Source organism: Rhinatrema bivittatum, chromosome 8, assembly GCF_901001135.1.
Source record: "Rhinatrema bivittatum chromosome 8, aRhiBiv1.1, whole genome shotgun sequence".
Taxonomy (NCBI): domain Eukaryota; kingdom Metazoa; phylum Chordata; class Amphibia; order Gymnophiona; family Rhinatrematidae; genus Rhinatrema; species Rhinatrema bivittatum.
The window spans coordinates 55,433,414-55,451,875 of NC_042622.1; the positions used below are offsets into that span (position 1 = coordinate 55,433,414).

At 41.8% G+C, this 18,462-nt stretch overlaps 1 protein-coding gene across 2 annotated transcripts in view; it reads left to right on the forward strand.

Annotated features, from left to right (window-relative positions):
* DHX35 (DEAH-box helicase 35) overlaps positions 1 to 18,462 on the forward strand; it is a 179,578-nt gene that overhangs the window by 35,820 nt on the left and 125,296 nt on the right. For both annotated transcript variants that reach the window (XM_029612952.1, XM_029612951.1), the window contains exons 5-6: positions 17,381 to 17,485; positions 18,109 to 18,170. In XM_029612952.1, coding sequence (XP_029468812.1) covers positions 17,381 to 17,485; positions 18,109 to 18,170 — 167 coding nt within the window. The remainder of the gene's footprint in view (positions 1 to 17,380; positions 17,486 to 18,108; positions 18,171 to 18,462) is intronic.

Consider the following 18,462-nt stretch of genomic DNA (forward strand, 5'->3'; position numbering starts at 1 on the left):
AACTACTGTCAGAATTAATGCAAAAAAAAAAAAGATAAACTGCCTTATAAATTATCATTTGTAAATGACTCATTTATAATTATTTTGTGACCCACACTTTGAGAATTCTTGCCTCAGAAAATGAAACCTCTCCCTTACTCATTTTAGGATTAGATAAGTCCAGAGAGAGAGGTCAGTAATGAAAACCATTTTCACTGGTAAAGCACTGTTTGATTATTGCTTACATTCTGTGCAGGTAAAAGGTCATGGATATATCAACAGCACGTATTTTCACTTGAGTATTTTTGTTGGCATTTCTGGGATGGTGTTAGGTCTGGAAGAGGCAAATGCTTATAAATAAATCCGCATGTAGTTTAGCTGTAGGTAAAGTATCTGCACAAACAGGCGCCAAACTGTTTTTTTTTTTTGGGGGGAGCGATCAGTCAAAAATTACCCCCATAGTTTTGCTTTGTTTATTGTGTCAAACCTTGCAGGTATAAACCGCCCACAGGATTTTCCTAAACCTCAGATAGTTTGATTATCTGCCCCTAAATATTAATGTATATGAATTACTGCTTATGATCTAATGCTCTGTGAATAGGAGTTCTGTTTGGCCTCCACTCGTAGTGCATTAGTCAGTAATATACTCTAGCATGGCAAAAGCATTGCTGGCCTGGAAACACTGGCCTCTGTAATCAGTCCTCCTGTTATTGATGCTGACAGAAGGTGGGTGGAGTGAGGCTTTTTCTTTTCAAGTTTAATTTGAATGTTGCTACCAACACCAGATGAGGGGAATATTTGGTGTCCCTATAGAAACAGCTAAGCAGCTACAGACTGACTGGCTGTAAATATTTGTGTAGCACTGAGTCAGTCTGTGCAGTAAAGAGACAGAAGGGCCATTAGAGATGTGGCCATATTTACATTTCAATAATATGTTTTTATTTTTATTGCTTAAATATACATTAGGGAAAAAATGTTAACGTGAGAAGTGATCAATGAGTTGGAATGTGACTAATTGTGCCCTATATACCAATAGCTTTCAATCACAATAGAAGTGGAAGTAGTGAGGTCACATACCAAATAGCAGAAGAAGAAAAGTACAACACTGTGATTCATACCTTTAAAATCTAACATGGTCCCTTAAGCTTATATACATAACATAGATGTCCCATCGAAACTGCTGACACAAGCCGGATATCGCCTGTTTCACAAATAGGACGCAGCCATTAACTGAACCCAGGCTTCCCTTCAGGTTTTAAGATTGTAGTATCTCTGATGCCTGGATACATCTTATATCGTGGAGTCACGCACAGGCATAATAATTGTAGTATGGGCAGGTATTATAGCACTCCAGTAAAGTAAGGCAGGGGACTTAGAGGTATTCAAAAGCTTTGTTCAGCTAAATTTGGCCAGATAGAGGCTGCGGTGGGGGGGCCTTCCTGGGGGACAGTTTTAACTTTTGATGGATGACTCTGGTCAGCCAAACAGCAGGCCTAAAGTTAGCTGAACAACTTTGTCCAACCTACTTTAGATCAGATATTCCTTATTTTCCTGCTAGACTAGTCGTTACTTATGGGGATTTTCCTCTCTCACAGCTCATGGAGACAGTACACTCCTCTTTAATGACATCACTCTGGGCTTATAATGGAGATGTAGTCATGGCCGTAGTCTTTGTTTCCAGGAGTTGTGATGGACAGACAGTTTCAGTGTCAAGGTTTGGTCGTGGCCTGGTTGAGCCCTTTGACTCATGTGTTACCAACCCTGAGGAGTTGCCTCAGTGGTAGCTCGCTTCTGAAATAGAAAAAAAAAAAAAAAGAGGAACTTACCCAGTTGAGTTGCATTGGGCATCCACCCAATTTCCTTGGGGCTGGTGAGGTCCCTACTAGAGAGGGTCCCTCTCCTTCCTAGAGGTTTGAGACCCCTAGGGAGTAGCAGGGCTGTCGAGTGCTCCTCCCTTCCTTTTCTTCTGTTGGTTGGCTGCAGCAGGGTTTATTCAAAGCTAAAAAAGGGGAAGAGAGAGCTGCGACCACAGAAATATGCGCCTGTGGTGTTAAGGGCCTTGATTGCCGCTGTCCTAGCGCCACGGAAGGGTGAGTACGGGACAGTTGGTGGCATATTTTCCATGGGGGAAGGGAGAAGCTGGGTTTGGTGTGTTGCAGCCATGAGAGTGCATTGCCGTGTGAGAGCTCAGCTTTGCAGCAGGAGGTGTGTGCATGGTGAGGCTCCAATGAAGGGTAGGTTGCGCTAAGCCGAGGGACACACAGTCTGGTTGACATACTGGTATTGCTCCCATATTTCTCCTGCCATGCATTCGCTAAAAAACTGAAAAAAAAAAAAAAAATATTTAGAAAGGAAGGAAGTCTCGGTAAGGCAATGCTTCAGCCCTAGGTTGGAGCAGGATATAGCATTTAGAAAATAACAATTTCTATCTTTAACATCCTGGCCACTAAGCACCAGTTTTCCTTAAAGAAAGTTTTGTATCATGGGTAGTTTCACACATGTCATAAACCTTAGCTTGCTTAAGATATTAATACTTATGGCTAAGTTACTTATCATTGATTCCAACTTCAGGTGATACGTCTTCACCTTCTGATACAGGTTCTGGCTGGAGAATGTGGTGGGGAAGAGGCTTGCTTTCTGGGCTTGGTGTTGGCAGAGCGTGGAGGCTGAGCAGGATGTAGGCTAGCTTCTGGCTCTGGTGCTTGCTGGCTGGCTGGGCTTGGCCTCGCCCTTCACCGTCTATGAATCCATGTCACTCCCCTCACCTGAGCCCGGGGTCTCCTCTCTCCGATCACCTGGTCACACCTAGTCTTCTCCCTTCTCGATAGCAGGGAGGGCTGATTTGCCTCTGGCCCCCATTTTGCTTCCAGAGACAACTCTCTGGGTTTGCGTTCAGGGTTTGTGCCTCCTCTTCCTCTGGGGGTCCGTTGCTTGCCTCCCTGCTGCCTTTTGGTTTCAGGGTCGCTCTCCCAGGGGGTCCATTCTTTTCCTCTTTCTCTTTCAGGGCTCTCTCCCCTGCCCACCTGTGTTATACTTCCCAGCTGATAAATATGCATAAGCTCATGCATAACCTTGTGGTGGGTGGAGGATCTTTTACCACATTGCAGGTCCTTTTTTCCCCCCTCCCATTCCTTCAGGGAGGAGAACTGCCACATCTGTATGCCAAACTGTGTGTCAGAGTGCTTTTCTCAGTCTCATGCGGGCTCTCCCACCAAGGATGAGGATCTTTCTGTTTGCTTGCTTGAATGCCCCTGACACTTCTTAGAATCCTCAGTCATTGCCTCTCTGTCTGCTTTGTTTTCACAAGACTGACAAATAGGCACATCTGATAAGGTATCCTTCAGTGTATCAGGACAAGGCCTCTTCATTTTCCACAGCGATAAGATGTTAAAGTTCACCTGGGCAAAAGTTTCTTCTCCTGCTGATAATGTCTTTTTGGGACCTGTCAGAATCTGGCTTGTACATGGCTATTATAATTCATAATTGGTGCATCATTGGTAAACTGGAGATATCTCCCTACATGGTTTTGTTGTGGAGTACAGATGAGGCTGAGGCCATCTCAGATCTGGATCTTGGGACCCTTCGTGCCTTGAGCCCAGGAGATTCCTGCCCTCAGATCTCATTAGGGAGTAAGCTTGAGGAAGAAACACCATTGTATCAGGGACCCAACTATTTCCTCGGGAGACCTCTGCTGGGAAAGCTGTTAGTAAAGTACCACCAGAATTTATCTGCCTCATGTATCAGGCCTCCTTGACCATTTAGAGTCGGGATGTGGTGCCCTCCCTTCCCAACCAGGCCTCTCTAAGGGGCCAGAAGGGTGGGTCCTTCCCCTTAAGAAGCTCAGACTACTAAGAGATTTGGGCTCTTCAGCCCAAACTTTACCTAAGGATCTGGAGAGGAATCTAGGTTGTACTGGGAGTCGGGTCGCTCTAGGGCAGTGATTGCTAACCTATGACACGCGTGTCAGAGGTGACAAGCCGAGACGTTTTTGCTGACACGCGCAGCGTTTCGTGGACTATTGGGAAATTATTTTTTTTTTTATCGGCTGTGCTGAGCCTTTTTTTTATAGGTGATGGTTATCCTGGCGGCATGTAATAAATGTTCAATAAACCTTCGGATCCATTTATTTGGAGGCTCTTCCCATTGTCCCAACAAACAGAGAGAAACTGTAAGCAGAATAGTATTTTGTACCTGTAACCAAAATTCTGTTACTATCTGGCAGTCCCACCACATATGTAAATATGAAATTGACATACCACAACCTCTCTAACACAATGGACTTGCAGCACTAAACTTTGCAAAACAAAAAAAAAAAAGGGATATCTATATGTTTTATGTAAGAGATGAAACATTAGCCACAAATTCTTATTACACCTAGATAATTTAAAGGTAGCAATGCAAATAGCCCTCCAGTCATCATCATCTAGATGAGACAAATCAACATTTCATTTATCGATAAGTGTTGCACTAGTTTCCAACGTTTTAGTCCCATCTTATATATATAAATGAGAAATTAATTTGGATTGAAGAAAGAAGGTTGTTAATAGTTCCAGTGCTGTACGGGGTCGTAAGAAGTAAAGATACCATCTCCACCTAACAATTGCTTGTAAATGTATTTTGTATGAGGAAATATTCCAAACTCAGTACATAAATCCTCAAATGCTTTAAAGCTCCATCCCACCCAAATTTGATATAAAAATTTTAGACCTTTAGCCAACCAGTCATCAGTATCTACAGACATCGCCACCGACGATAAGGAAGGATTGCGTATTAATAATGAGATAGGGGAAGACCCTTCTGTCAAATCTAATAATTTATGAATTATACGCCATAGTTGTAAAGTATGAAACAATACTGGGCTACATCTACCTACTCTATGATATTCAGGAGAGCATGGCGCAAGAGTCAGTAACATACCTAGTTCCATATCTCTGGCTTGATATCTTTCCAGGAAGATCCAGGAAGATTACCCAGGAGTCCATGCCATCCTCTTATTCCAAGCAATTGCGCAGATGGTATAAATAGAGATCCGGTATATCAAGTTCTTCACAGCTTTTCGTCAATTGCAAGGTAGTCAGTTTGATACTTGGAGTTTTCCCTCTCCAGAGAAAAGAAGAAATAGAACTATTCAAATGTTGAAAGACTCTTTTGGGAACAGGACATGGAAGGTGTTGTAACAAATATAATAACCTAGGAAGTACTGCCATTTTAACCAAATATGCTCTGCCTAATAATGACAAGGGGACTGTCCAGCATCTTAGCACATTAGCATAATTCAATTTATATAAATCAGAAAGATTAGAGGAAACCGAGATCCCCAAGTATTTCAAGCTAGTGGTAGCTAAAGAAAAATCCCCGACCACCTGAGAAAGATCTGCAGAGGGTCCAATTGGAAAATAAACTGATTTAGTATAGTTGATTTTATATCCGGAAAGGGCACTATAGTTCCCAATTAAAGATAAATGATTTGGGACCGATTTCCTTACTTGAGTTAAGTACAGCAAAATATTGTCAGCATATAAGGAGATTCTGTGTACATCTGAACCAACATGAAAACCAACAATTTCCGATGTTTCTCTGATTTGCTGTTCAAGAGGTTCCAGAAGTAAATTAAATAATGATGGAGAAAGTGGCAACCCTGTCTGGTTCCTCTAAAATTTTGAAAGGAGTTGGGCAATATACCATTCACAAACACCCTAGCTTGAGATGCTGTATATAAGGCCCTGATCCAAGAAATATATTGAGAGGGGAACTCTAGATATTGCAGAACAAGAAACATGCATTGCCATGATATCCTATCAAAAACCTTGTCCGCATCTAAAGGCAAGATAATGCCAGGGACCCTACATTTTTTTGCTATATGAATGATGATAAATCGTCTTGTATTACCTGTTGAAGACCTGCCTTTAATGAAGCCGGTTTGATCAGGACCTATCAAGGCGGGAAAAATATTTTCTATATGAAATTGTAGGATTTTCGCTAGTATCTTAATGTCAGTATTAATTAATGAAATGGGTCTATAGGAGTCACATTGCAGAGGATCTTTTCCTGGTTTAGGAGCCAAAGTAATGATGGCATCCAATCCAATAGTTTTCCAACTTGAACATCAGGCGTACCCAAATAGTTAAATAATTCTGTCATCAGTGGTACCATTTCCTCCTTAAAGTGTTTATAATATTCTGATGGGAAGCCATATGGGCCTGGACTCTTCTGAGTTGCCAATGCATTAATGGCCATTAACACCTCATGACATGTTATAAGTACCCACAAATCAAAAACAATGGTACAACCAGTCGATCTAAAGCTAGTATCTAAATCTTTTACCAGATATTTGTAGGCCCCTTATTCCAAGGGTCTGTATAACATCACAGACTCTATTACGGTTCAGGGTCACCTTGCTTTAATTTATAACATCCTTTTGTTGTTTTTATATTTTTTGTTTATGTTTGTAATAAAATCTCTAAAAGTCTCATAGTACTCTTATCAATGCACTTATTTTTTCAAAAACATGCACACTATCCACAGATATAGAAAGAGCTCTAATACTCATCCATTAGTTGGTCACCCGACATGATCATGTTTCGGACAGAAAATGTCCTGCTTCAGGGGTTGCCCTTTACACTTTTATCCGAGAATCGTCCTGTGTTTAATACTCCAATTCAAGCTTTCTTCTCTTCTGTTTCAGTAGATGCAAGAATAAACTGGTACAGAACGAGCCTAATTTTCTTCCATATTCACTGCTGTCGCTTGAGCCTTTTTATATTCCTGGCTTACGTATCCGTCTTTTATACACAACAGCCCTAGAGCTGCGTGTCCTCCTGAAATGGTATCCCGCTGGAGGTGATCCTCTTATACCCCTTCAACCGGAAATGACATCATGAACCTCAGTTCTCCTTCACGTCCGAGTTGTGTCTCTCGGACTCACCCGCTTTTGCCATTTGACATCAGCTGTAGTCCTCTTTCACGTCCTCTATTACTAGTCGTACCTCCGTGATATTCAAGCCCGTGATTTCATCCACTGTCCTCTTTCACGTCGGTTTTATAAATACTGTCGCTCTACCTGCCCCACTTTGCTTTCCTAACCGCTCCTGATGACTTCCATGTTCCTGGGTGACTCACCAGAATGACAGCTACTGCCTGGAGACAATACCCTTATTCAATAAACATACACATGCTTACTGTGACTCCAACATCGCTCTAAACTTCAGCAAGAGGAAATGTGGAAAAATGGATTTACACTCACAAAGAGGGGAGTAGCTGGCTTGTTACGGCGGTTACTACCCCAAACCAAATAAGCCTGATACTTCACCTTCAATGCATATACAGCATAGTTCTCTGCTTCAACGACAGGGGAGAAGAAAAAAGGGTTCGCCCTCACAAAGCGGGGAGTAGCTGGCTTGTTACGGCGGTTACTACCCCAAACCAAATGTGTCTGATACTTCACATTCGATGCATATCCAGCATGGCTCTCTGCTTCAACGGCATGGGAGAAGACTGATACATCACGCATTTCCAGCATAGCTCCCTGCTTGAACAGCAGGGGAGAAGAAAAACAACCAATAAGGACTGTATAACATAGTCTGGGTAAAACAAATAAGCATGGGTGTAGCTTGCTTATTGCGGCGGTTACTACCCCTACTACCCCTAACTAATCAAGCTAGATATTTCAATGGTGGGGGTGGAAGGTAAATAGAACCAAGAGCTAAGAGAAACAGATAAGTATGAGAGAAAAAATGTGTGAAGCTTGTTGGGCAGACTGGATGGGCCGTTTGGTCTTCTTCTGCCGTCATTTCTATGTTTCTATGTTTCTAAAATAAGAAGTTTCGTCCGCCGATTGTTCACACATCAGCAGGTTTGATCCTCCGGGGGTCGATCGCGTCAAGCACCCTGAACGCCGACGCATTATTTAATGTCTCGCATCCATATGCTCCGCCATCTATTTTCGCAACAACTACTTCACTGTTCCACTATTGTTTCCCACATCGGTGTCCTCATCGCCGCTACATTTACGTCGCACAAAGTTGTTGGCGAAAGCAATCAGTTTTATTGCGGTCCCCTCGTCGATCATATCTCACTCCCTGTCTTAAAAAGGACTACCAAAATGTTGCTCATAACGGGCAGAGCTATTGCAGAGATCCCAAATAAGTTCTATAGCGCTGACTGAACAGAGCTCTAGACTTAAATCAATGAATACCAGTTAATTTTCTCATTCAATCCGAACGGATCTACTGTATTCAGATTGTAAATCCAGAATTGCTCCCGCATATTCAAACGTATTTGAATGTCTCCTCCTCGTAGACCAGATTGGACCTGCTCCAGAACTAACCATCTTAGATCCGTGAAATTGTGTTGTAATGTGATACAATGTTGTACCATTGGTGCGGTCACTTTTGCAGTTCTTATGCAACTCCTGTGTTCAATTAATCTGGTTCTGATTTTGCGTTTTGTTCGACCAACGTATAGCAAGTTGCATGGACATTGAATGACATAGATAACTTGTTCTGATTCACAATTGGTGGATCCATCCAATCTTAATGTTCTTTCTGAATTAGGTACTACCCATTGCTTCCCTGTTAGCGTCAACGCACACATATCGCAATGCCCACACATTTGGTGGCCTCCCGAGAGCTGGGGCGTTGGTATTGACCCGTATGTTGATTTGACCACTATGTCCCTAATGTTTTGGCCCCTGAAAAAAGCAAATCTTGGCCCACTTTGGAAAATTGAGTGTAGAGACAATACATGCCAGTGTGTCTTAATAATATTAATCAATTTCCCAGCTTGTTTCGAATATTGAAGGGTACATGTGGTATTCTGCGAGAAGGGACGTTGTTGATACTGTAATAAGAGGGATCTATTAGCGTAAAGGGCCCTTTTGTACGCCTTTTTAAGAACTGTTCTTGGATACCCTCTCAGAGTGAATCTTGCTGTCAATTCAATTGCCTGATTGTGAAACTCTTCCACCGAAGAGCAAATACGTCTTAACCTTAAGAACTGGGAGATGGGTAACCCATTCTTTAAACCCAAAGGATGGGTACTAGAATACTTAAGAAAATTGTTCTGATCAGTCTTTTTCCTGTAGAGAGTGGTTTTAATACCATCACTCTCCCGCTGTACCAAAATATCCAAAAAGGCTATTGATTGGCGATCAAAATGAGCAGTAAACTGTAGATTACTATTGGCCCCGTTGAGCCAGAGCAAAAACTGTTGTAAATCCTCAATGGACGACACCCAGATGAAAAATATGTCATCAATGTATCTTTTGTAAACTCGTATGTATTGATACCAGTGGGATGTATATAGCACTTGAGCTTCGAACTCTGCCATATATAAATTAGCAATATCGGGAGCAACTGTGGCCCCCATTGCTACTCCCTTGACTTGGAGATAGAGTGTCTTGTCAAATTTAAAAAAATTCCTGAAAAGTACTAGTTCCAACAAAGCCAATAGGAAACTAGTGGGTACTGTATGTGGTCGTGGACGAGAATGCAAAATATTTTCTATTAGACCAAACGCCTCCTGTTGGGGGATATTAGTGTAAAGTGCGGCCACGTCTAAGGTGACCAACAAGTAATCAGCAGGAAGACCTGAGACCTCATCTAGAATCCGCAGCATATGAGATGTATCTTGCAGAAAGGAACTTGCTTGTGCTACAAATGGCTTCAAAAAGAAATCTAAGAATCTCGACAAAGGTTCTAATATTGAGCCTTTGCTCGAGACGATCGGGCGACCAGGGGGGGGTCTTAATGTCTTTGTGTATCTTGGGAAGGGTATATAGAATAGGAACCATCGGTTGTTTAACCCTCAGGGCCCGAGATTCCCTTGATGTAATATATCCTTCTTGTAACCCTTTCTCAACTAAATCCTCAATGATATTTTGCAATTCTGCTGTAGGATCTATAGCGAGTATGTGATAGTAATCATTTTGATTTAATTGGCGATTGATTTCGACTAAATAGTCTTTACTGTCCTGAATAACGATCGCTCCGCCTTTGTCTGCGGGTTTCACTATCACATGTGGATCCTCGGCCAGTTGTTTTATCGCACGATACTGTTTATTGGACCAATCTGGTGCTATGGTCAAATCTGACATCAGCCCTTGTGTTTCCAACAATCCCAGGTCTCTCAACACCAATTGTATAAATGTTGAAATTGCAGGGTCCATGGGACCAGGGGGAATCCAAGTAGATTTCGGGGAAATGATAGAATTGTCCCTTGTTTCCATTTGACTATCTTTGAAAAACAACTTCAACTGTAATCTCCTAAAGAACCGATATAAGTCGATTCTAGTTTTAAATGAGTTGTATTTACATGAAGGGATATAAGATAAACCCTTCTCCAATGCTTTCAATGTATCTTCCGATAAGTCTAATTTGGAAATATTTACTATCCCTGGCCCTTCATTAATCCCTTTCAACCTAAAAAATTCTGTTGGCTGCGATATTGTGCCCGCGTTGTCGGTCCTTGCCAGTTTGTGGACTTTGCTCCTCTGCGTCCCCTGTAGGGTCTTGGGTGGTATGTCTCTTTGCCTGTCCTTAAAAAAGATGGAGCCGAACCTGATGCACTAGAAGTCTTCCTCTCGTCCTCACTGCCACTGTGACTGGAGCCATCCGATGAATCCTGAAACGTGACATGGGGTAGTTTTTTAGCTGCTTTCTTGTTTTTCCAGAAGTAGATGTTGTCATTTTTATAATCTGTTTCATCCCTATGTAGTTTTCAATCTTGAACTGCTTTAATTGTTTTCTAAATTGTATTATATCTTGTTCTAATTTGGTAGTAGAGGCTTCCACAGATTCTATATTCACCGTAGTAGAAAGTTGGGTACGAATTTCATCTACCTCTTTATTACATTCGCTTACAGAAACTGTCAGCCGTTCCACTATCAAGACCATCAGATCTAGTGAACATTTGTTCAAGATTGCTATCCACCGGGATACAAACTCCTCATCTTCCTGGAACTTATGTTATAAGTATGTTATAAGTACCGACAGAGATTCCTTCTCATTGGGTAATTTAAGAAGGGAGATAGAGCCTAAAAATTGCAAGATCTCCCCATTTGGGACATGTGTAGTTTCCTCATACAGGCCTGCAAAGTGCTGTGGAAATTCAGTAAGAATTTGAGAGGGAGACTGTAATAGAGTACCAGATTTATTTTTAATAGAACCAAGAACATATCTGGTATTTAGCATCTTGGTCAATCTCGCCAACAAAGTGCCAGGTTTATTACCCTGTTCATAGTACTTCTGCCTCTTAAATTGCAAAGACTTCTGTATCTGTTGGACTTGTAATTGGGCCAATTTATTCCTCACCAACTGTAACAATCTACGGAGAATCGACTGCTCTGTCAGCTAGTAAATCAATAATCTGGCTACCTGCCTGTCTCAGTAAGTCCAAAGTAAGATCTCAACCAGAATTGTCAGTCACTGAAGAATCGAAAGTTTTGAGAAAATCTGTCACCTCAAAGGGTGTTTGAAAAAGCTGATGTTCATCATTCACCATGATCTGTAATTTCACAGGGTACTGCATATAGTATTGTAGCTGACGCTTTCGTAAATGACGTTTTACATCCCCATGGCTTTGTCGCATCTTTTGCACTTCTGCAGAAAAATCAGGGAAGATGAATATACGCTTCCCTTGATGAAATAATTCCTTTTTCTTAGGTGCTGACTCCAATACCCGCTGCTTGTCAATAAAATTGTGCAACATACCCCAATAGCACGCGGCTTACCTTGGGGTCCTGGTTGTGAAGCAAGGGTTCTGAGGGCCCTATCTACTTTAATCCGATTATGTTTCATCGTGAGGCCCAGGAGATCTGGCAGCCATTTTTCTATGAAGGTTACTGCATCACTTCCCTCTGATTTCTCCAGAAGGCCTACTATTTGTATATTGTTTCGCCTGCTGTGATTCTCTAGATCTTCTGCTTTGTCTTCAAAGGATTTTAGAGATCCCTCTAATTTGTCTATTTTCTTCCTGTAGTCAGTGTATGCACGTTCCAGATTGCTTTCTCGGAGGTCCAGGCCCTCTAGTCGTTCTTCATGCTCCTTTACCAACGCCACCAAGGTTGCTACCTTTTTTACCACTTTTTTTTAACTTAGTATCAATTATCTTAGCCATTTTTTTGGAAAAAGCATCAAAATACTACATAAATGTTTTCTCGGAGGCCAATATTACTTGAGAGGAATCTTGAAGATCTTCATCAGATAAGGAAACATCCCCAGCACTGTTAGCATCCTTCTCGGGGCCTTCCTTATCTATCATCATTGCCTTTTGTTTTGCCTTGTCAGCCCACATTGTGGGCCGGATTTTAAAAGGGTTACGCGCGCCGAGCCTATATTGCATAGGCTTCAGGCGCGCGCAAGTCCCGGGGCTTTCTTGGGGTGGGTGTGTCGGGGGGCGTGACGCGGTCGGCGTGTCATCCGGGGGCGGTGCCGCGGGCTTGGTTTCGGCCCGGGGGCATTCCGGGGACTTGGCCGCGGACTCTGGACCAGCCCCCAGACCGGAACATGGCGCGCTGCAGCCGGCCCAGCGCGCGCAAAGTTACGCCTGCCTCGAGCAGGCGTAACTTGTGTGACAGAGGTAGGGGGGGGTTTAGATAGGGCCGGGGGGGTGGGTTAGGTAGGGGAAGGTGGGGGGAGGCGGGAGGGAACGGGCAGCGTGCGCAGGTCTCGGCGCGTGCAAGTTGCACAAATGTTCTTATGTTTTCAGAAATGTTTGTGTTATAAACTTCAGGTTTCTCTTTTTATAAAATCTAGAAACCTTTTTTTAAAACAAAATTCTAAATTGTAGCAAGTAAGTGGGACTTCCCTATTGCTCATGTATTATTGAGTACATAAGAACATAAGAAATTGCCATGCTGGGTCAGACCAAGGGTCCATCAAGCCCAGCTTCCTGTTTCCAACAGAGGCCAAACCAGGCCACAAGAACCTGACAATTACCCAAAAACCAAGAAGATCCCATTCTACTGATGCAATTAATAGCAGTGGCTATTCCCTAAGTAAACGTGATTAATAGCAGTTAATGGACATCTCTTCCAAGAAATTATTCAAACCTTTTTTGAACCCAGCAACACTAACTGCACTAACCACATCCTCAGGCAACAAATTACAGAGCTTAATTGTGCATTGAGTGAAAAAGAATTTTCTCCAATTAGTCTTAAATGTGCTACTTGCTAATTTCATGGAATGCCCCCTAGTACTTCTATTATCCGAAAGTGTAAATAACCGATTTACATCTACTCATTCAAAACCTCTCATGATCTTAAAGACTTCTATCATATCCTCCCTCAGCCGTCTCTTCTCCAAGCTGAACAGCCCTAACTTCTTCAGCTTTTCTTCATAGGGGAGCTGTTCCATCCCCTTTATCGTTTTGGTTGCCCTTCTCTGTATCTTCTCCATCACAACTATATCTTTTTTGAGATGCGATGACCAGAATTGTACACGTATTCAAGGTGCACTCACCATGGAGCGATCCAGAAGCATTATGACATTTTCCGTTTTATTAACCATTCCCTTCCTAATAATTCCTAACATTCTGTTTGCTTTTTTGACTGCTGCAGCACACTGAGCTGACAATTTTAAAGTATTATCTACTATGATGCCTAGATCTTTTTCCTGGGTGGTAGCTCCTAATATGGAACCTAACATCGTGTAACTACAGCAAGGGTTATTTTTCCCTTTGTGTAACACCTTGCACTTTTCCAGATTAAATTTCATCTGCCATTTGTATGCCCAATCTTCCAGTCTTGCAAGGTCCTCCTGTAATGTATCACAATCCGCTTGTGATTTAACTACTCTGAATAATTTTGTATCGTCTACAAATTTCACTCGTCGTATTCCTTTCCAGGTCATTTATATATATATTGAAAAGCTCTGGTCCAAGTACAGATCCTGAGGCATTCCACTGTTTATCCTTTTCCACTGAGAAACTTGACTATTTACTCCTACTCTCTGTTTCCTGTCTTTTAACCAGTTTGTAATCCATGAAAGGACATCGCCTCCTATCCCATGACTTTTTAGTTTTCTTAGAAGCCTCTCATGAGGGACTTTGTCAAACGCCTTCTGAAAATCCAAATATACTACATCTACCGGTTCACCTTTATCCACATGTTTATTAACCCCTTCAAAAAAATGAAGCAGATTTGTTAGGCAAGACTTCCCTTGGGTAAATCCATGTTGACTGTGTTCCATTAAACCGTGTCTTTCTATATGTTCTACGATTTTGATCTTTAGAATAGTTTCCACTATTTTTCCCGGCACTGAAGTCAGGCTCACTGGTCTATAGTTACCCGGATTGCCCCTGGATCCCTTTTTAAATATTGGGGTTACATTGGCCACCCTCCCATCTTCAGGTAAAATGGATGATTTTAATGATAGTTTACAAATTTTAACTAATAGATCAGAGATTTCATTTTTGAGTTCCTTCAGTACCCTAGGATGCATACCATCTGGTCCAGGTGATTTGCTACTCTTTAGTTTGTCAATCTGGCCTACTACATCTTCCAGGTTCACAGTGATTTGGTTCAGTTTGTCTGACTCATCACCCTTGAAAACCATCTCTGGAACTGGATTCTCCCCAACATCCTCATTAGTAAACACGGAAGCAAAGAATTCATTTAGTCTTTCTGCAGTGGCCTTATCTTCCCTAAGAGCCCCTTTAACCCCTAGGTCATCTAATGGTCCAACCGACTCCCTCACAGGTTTCTTGCTTTGGATATATTTAAAAAAGTTTTTATTATGAGTTTTTGCCTCTATGGCCAACTTCATTTCAAATTCTCTCTTCGCCTGTCTTATCAGTGTTTTACACTTAACTTGACAATGCTTTTGTTTTATCCTATTTTCTTCAGATGAATCCTTCCAATTTTTGAAGGATGTTTTTTTTTGGCTAAAATAGCCTCTTTCACCTCACCTTTTAACCATGACTGTAATCATTTTGCCTTCCTTCCACCTTTCTTAATGTGTAGAATACATCTTGCCTGTGCCTCTAGGATTGTATTTTTAAACAATGTCCATGCCTGTTGAACACTTTTAATTTTTGCGGCTGCACCTTTCAGTTTTTTTCTATTTTCCTCATTTTATCAAAGTTTCCCTTTTGAAAGTTTAGTGTTAGAGCTGTAGATTTACTTAATGTCCCCCTTCCAGTTATTAGTTTAAATTTGATCATGTTATGATCACTATTGCCAAGTGGCCCCACCACCGTTACCTCTCTCACCAAATCCTGCGTTCCACTAAGAATTAAATCTAAAATAACTCCCTCTCTTGTTGGTTCCTGAACCAATTGCTCCATGTCTTTAGCAATCCTTGATGTTACATTTACCCAGTCAATATTGGGGTAATTGAAATCTCCCTTTATTATTGCACTGCCAAATTGGTTAACTTCCCTGATTTCTCTTAGCATTTCATCATCTGTCTGACCATTTTGTCCAAGTGGACGGTAGTATACTCCTATCACTAAACTCTTACCCAACATATGGGATTTCTACCCATATAGATTCTACTGAGCATTTAGTCTCTTGTATGATCTTGATCCTGTTGGCCAAATCTTCACGCATATCCAGCATAGCTCTCTGCTTCAACGGCAGGGGAGAAGTAAAACTAATAGTTCACGCTTATCCAGCATAGCTCTCTGCTACAATGGCAGGGGAGAAGAAAAACAACCAATAAGGGCTGAATAACATAGTCTGGGTAAATAAATAAGTATGTGTGTAGCTTGCTTATTGCGGCGGTTACTACCCCTAACTAATCAAGCTTGATATTTCACTTGGATGCAGCTCCATCACTGCTCTCTGCATTAATTGGTGGAGGTGAAAGGGAAATAGAACCAAAGGTTACTAGGAGCCAAGAGAAACAGATAAGTATGAGAAAAAAGAAGTGTGAGGCTTGCTGGGCAGACTGGATGGGCCGATTGGTCTTCTTCTGCCGTCATTTCTATGTTTCTATGGACTCTATACCCTCCTGGACATAAAGTGCCACACCCCCACCAAGTTGATCCTCCCTATCATTGCGATATAATTTGTATCCTGATATAGCACTGTCTCATTGGTTATCCTCCTTCCACCAGGTCTCTGTGATACCAATTATGTCAATCTCATCATTTGCTGCTATACATTCTAACTCTCTCATCTTCTTAGACTTCTGACATTGGCATACAGACATTTCAAAGTGTGTTTTTTGTTTGTGTTAACAACCTGCTTTTCAGTTGTTAGGGATAATTTGGAAATCATTAGCTTCGGTGATTTTTTGCATATAGGCACATGGACTACGTTTGTTTCTATTGGAACCTCTCTGTTGGGATGCCAGAACTCTCCTGTTTCATTAGTATCATTCAAGGATACATTTCTCCGAACCATGCACTGCTGAGTGAGTGACTGCTTTCCTCCAGCAGCTTGGTTCCACTCTGATTAAGGTGGAGCCCATCCTTTCGGAAAAGTCTCCCCTTTCCCCAAAAGTTTCCCCAGTTCCTTACAAAGCTGAATCCCTCTTCCCTGCACCATCGTCTCATCCACGCATTGAAACTCTGGAGCTTTGCCTGCCTCTGGGGACCTGCACATGGAACAGGAAACATTTCAGAGAATGTCACCCTGGAGTTCTGGATTTCAGCTTTCTACATAAAATCCTAAATTTGGCTTCCAGAACCTCTCCCACATTTTCCTATGTCGTTGGTGCCCACATGTACCATGACAGCCGGCCCCTCCCAGCACTGTCTATAATCCTATCTAGATGATGCATGAGGTCTGCCACCTTCGCACCAGGCAGGCAAGTTACCAGGCAGTCCTCACGCCCACCAGCCACCCTGCTATCTACATTTCTAATAATTGAATCACCAACTATGATGGCCGGCCTAACCCTTCCCTCCTGGGCAGTAGCCCTAGGAGACTTGTCCTCAGTGCGAGAGGACAATACATCACCTGGAGAGCAGGTCCTTGCTACAGGATCACTTCCTGCTACACCAGGGTGATGTTCTTCTACTGGGAGACCTTTCTGATCCAAGGCAGCACTGGGGCTGCCAGACTGGATTTGGGACTAGGCTACTATGACTCTGAAGGTCTCATCAATGTACCTCTCTGTCTGCCTCAGCTCCTCCAAGTCTGCTACTCTAGCCTCCAGAGATCGGACTCGTTCCCTGAGAGCCAGGAGCTCTTTGCACCGAGTGCACACATACAATCTCTCACCGGCAAGTAAAAAATCATACATGTGATATGTAATTTTCTAGGATAGGAAACCTTAAAAGCTTCTTGGGAATTTTGAAAATTGTCATCATATATCAATCATTTGACCAAACTTGAGTAAATATGTAGCTCAGCTTTAATGCAAAAAGTTTAGGTCTGTTGTCCATGGAACCATCATAGCCTTGTCCTCTCTCTCTTGCCACTGGGGCATTACAACCTACCTTTTCTTTTGCTTAGGTTGCAAGGCGAGTAGCTGAAGAGCGAGGTGCTATGCTAGGCCATGAGATTGGATACTGCATTCGGTTTGATGACTGCACAGACCCACAAACAACAAGGATTAAGGTGATGCATGCCGACAGGATGCAAGTGTTCTTTGATTCGTATAAATTAATGCAGTGCTAATTCTGCTTATTTTTGGAAAGATACATTAACACCCAGTAGAAACACAGGAAGTATTAAATAATCTTAATAGATGCTATTGGAGATATTTTACATACATATACCATCTTATGACACTAAAAAGGCCAAGAAGTTGAGCTATTCTTCCAGCCATAGCTTGAGCAATTATGTTATTACTGAGGTTTCCCCTCTAGTAAAAAATCTAAACTGCAAGATGCCATCTTGTATATCAGGTTATCACTTGCAGCACATATTAATTTGGAATAAACTAGTGAGATTCATCTGTTTGCTTTATAAACTTTTGTTTGAGCAACTTTTGTTTGAGCAACAAATCTTTATTCTTTAAGAAATGCAAATAGTACTCTTGGAGAATTGCATGTACATGGAAGAAAGAGGATTCGAATATTTAATTATGCCATTGCTGTTTGGTCAAATGCCCTCTAGTACATTCTAATGATATTAAAATGTCATGACAGCTTCTACTAAAATAAATTTACAAATGCATTTTAAATCAGCAAATCATGTATATGAATATATAATGTATAGTTCTCTCTAATTCTGCTTAGTTTTTGACTGATGGCATGCTGGTCCGTGAGATGATGGCTGACCCTTTATTAAAGAAATACAGGTAAGATTAGGAGCTGTCTTAAAACAAAAGAACTGCATTTGTGTTTCCTTTTGATAGCATACAATTCAGGCTGTTGGATGCTTGTCAGGAATAGTAAGCCAATGCGACACAGGCTCTAAAATTAAAAATTGAAGCAATTGTTTCTCATAAGCTTCAAAAGTGACATCTGTGGACTATTTTATTGGCAGTCAAGAGGTACAAATCCTGTCTTGAAAATGAAGTCTGACCAGCATTGTCACATGTAAACCCAATCATTAGCATTTTAACACCTGAGCTCAGAAAAGGTAATGTC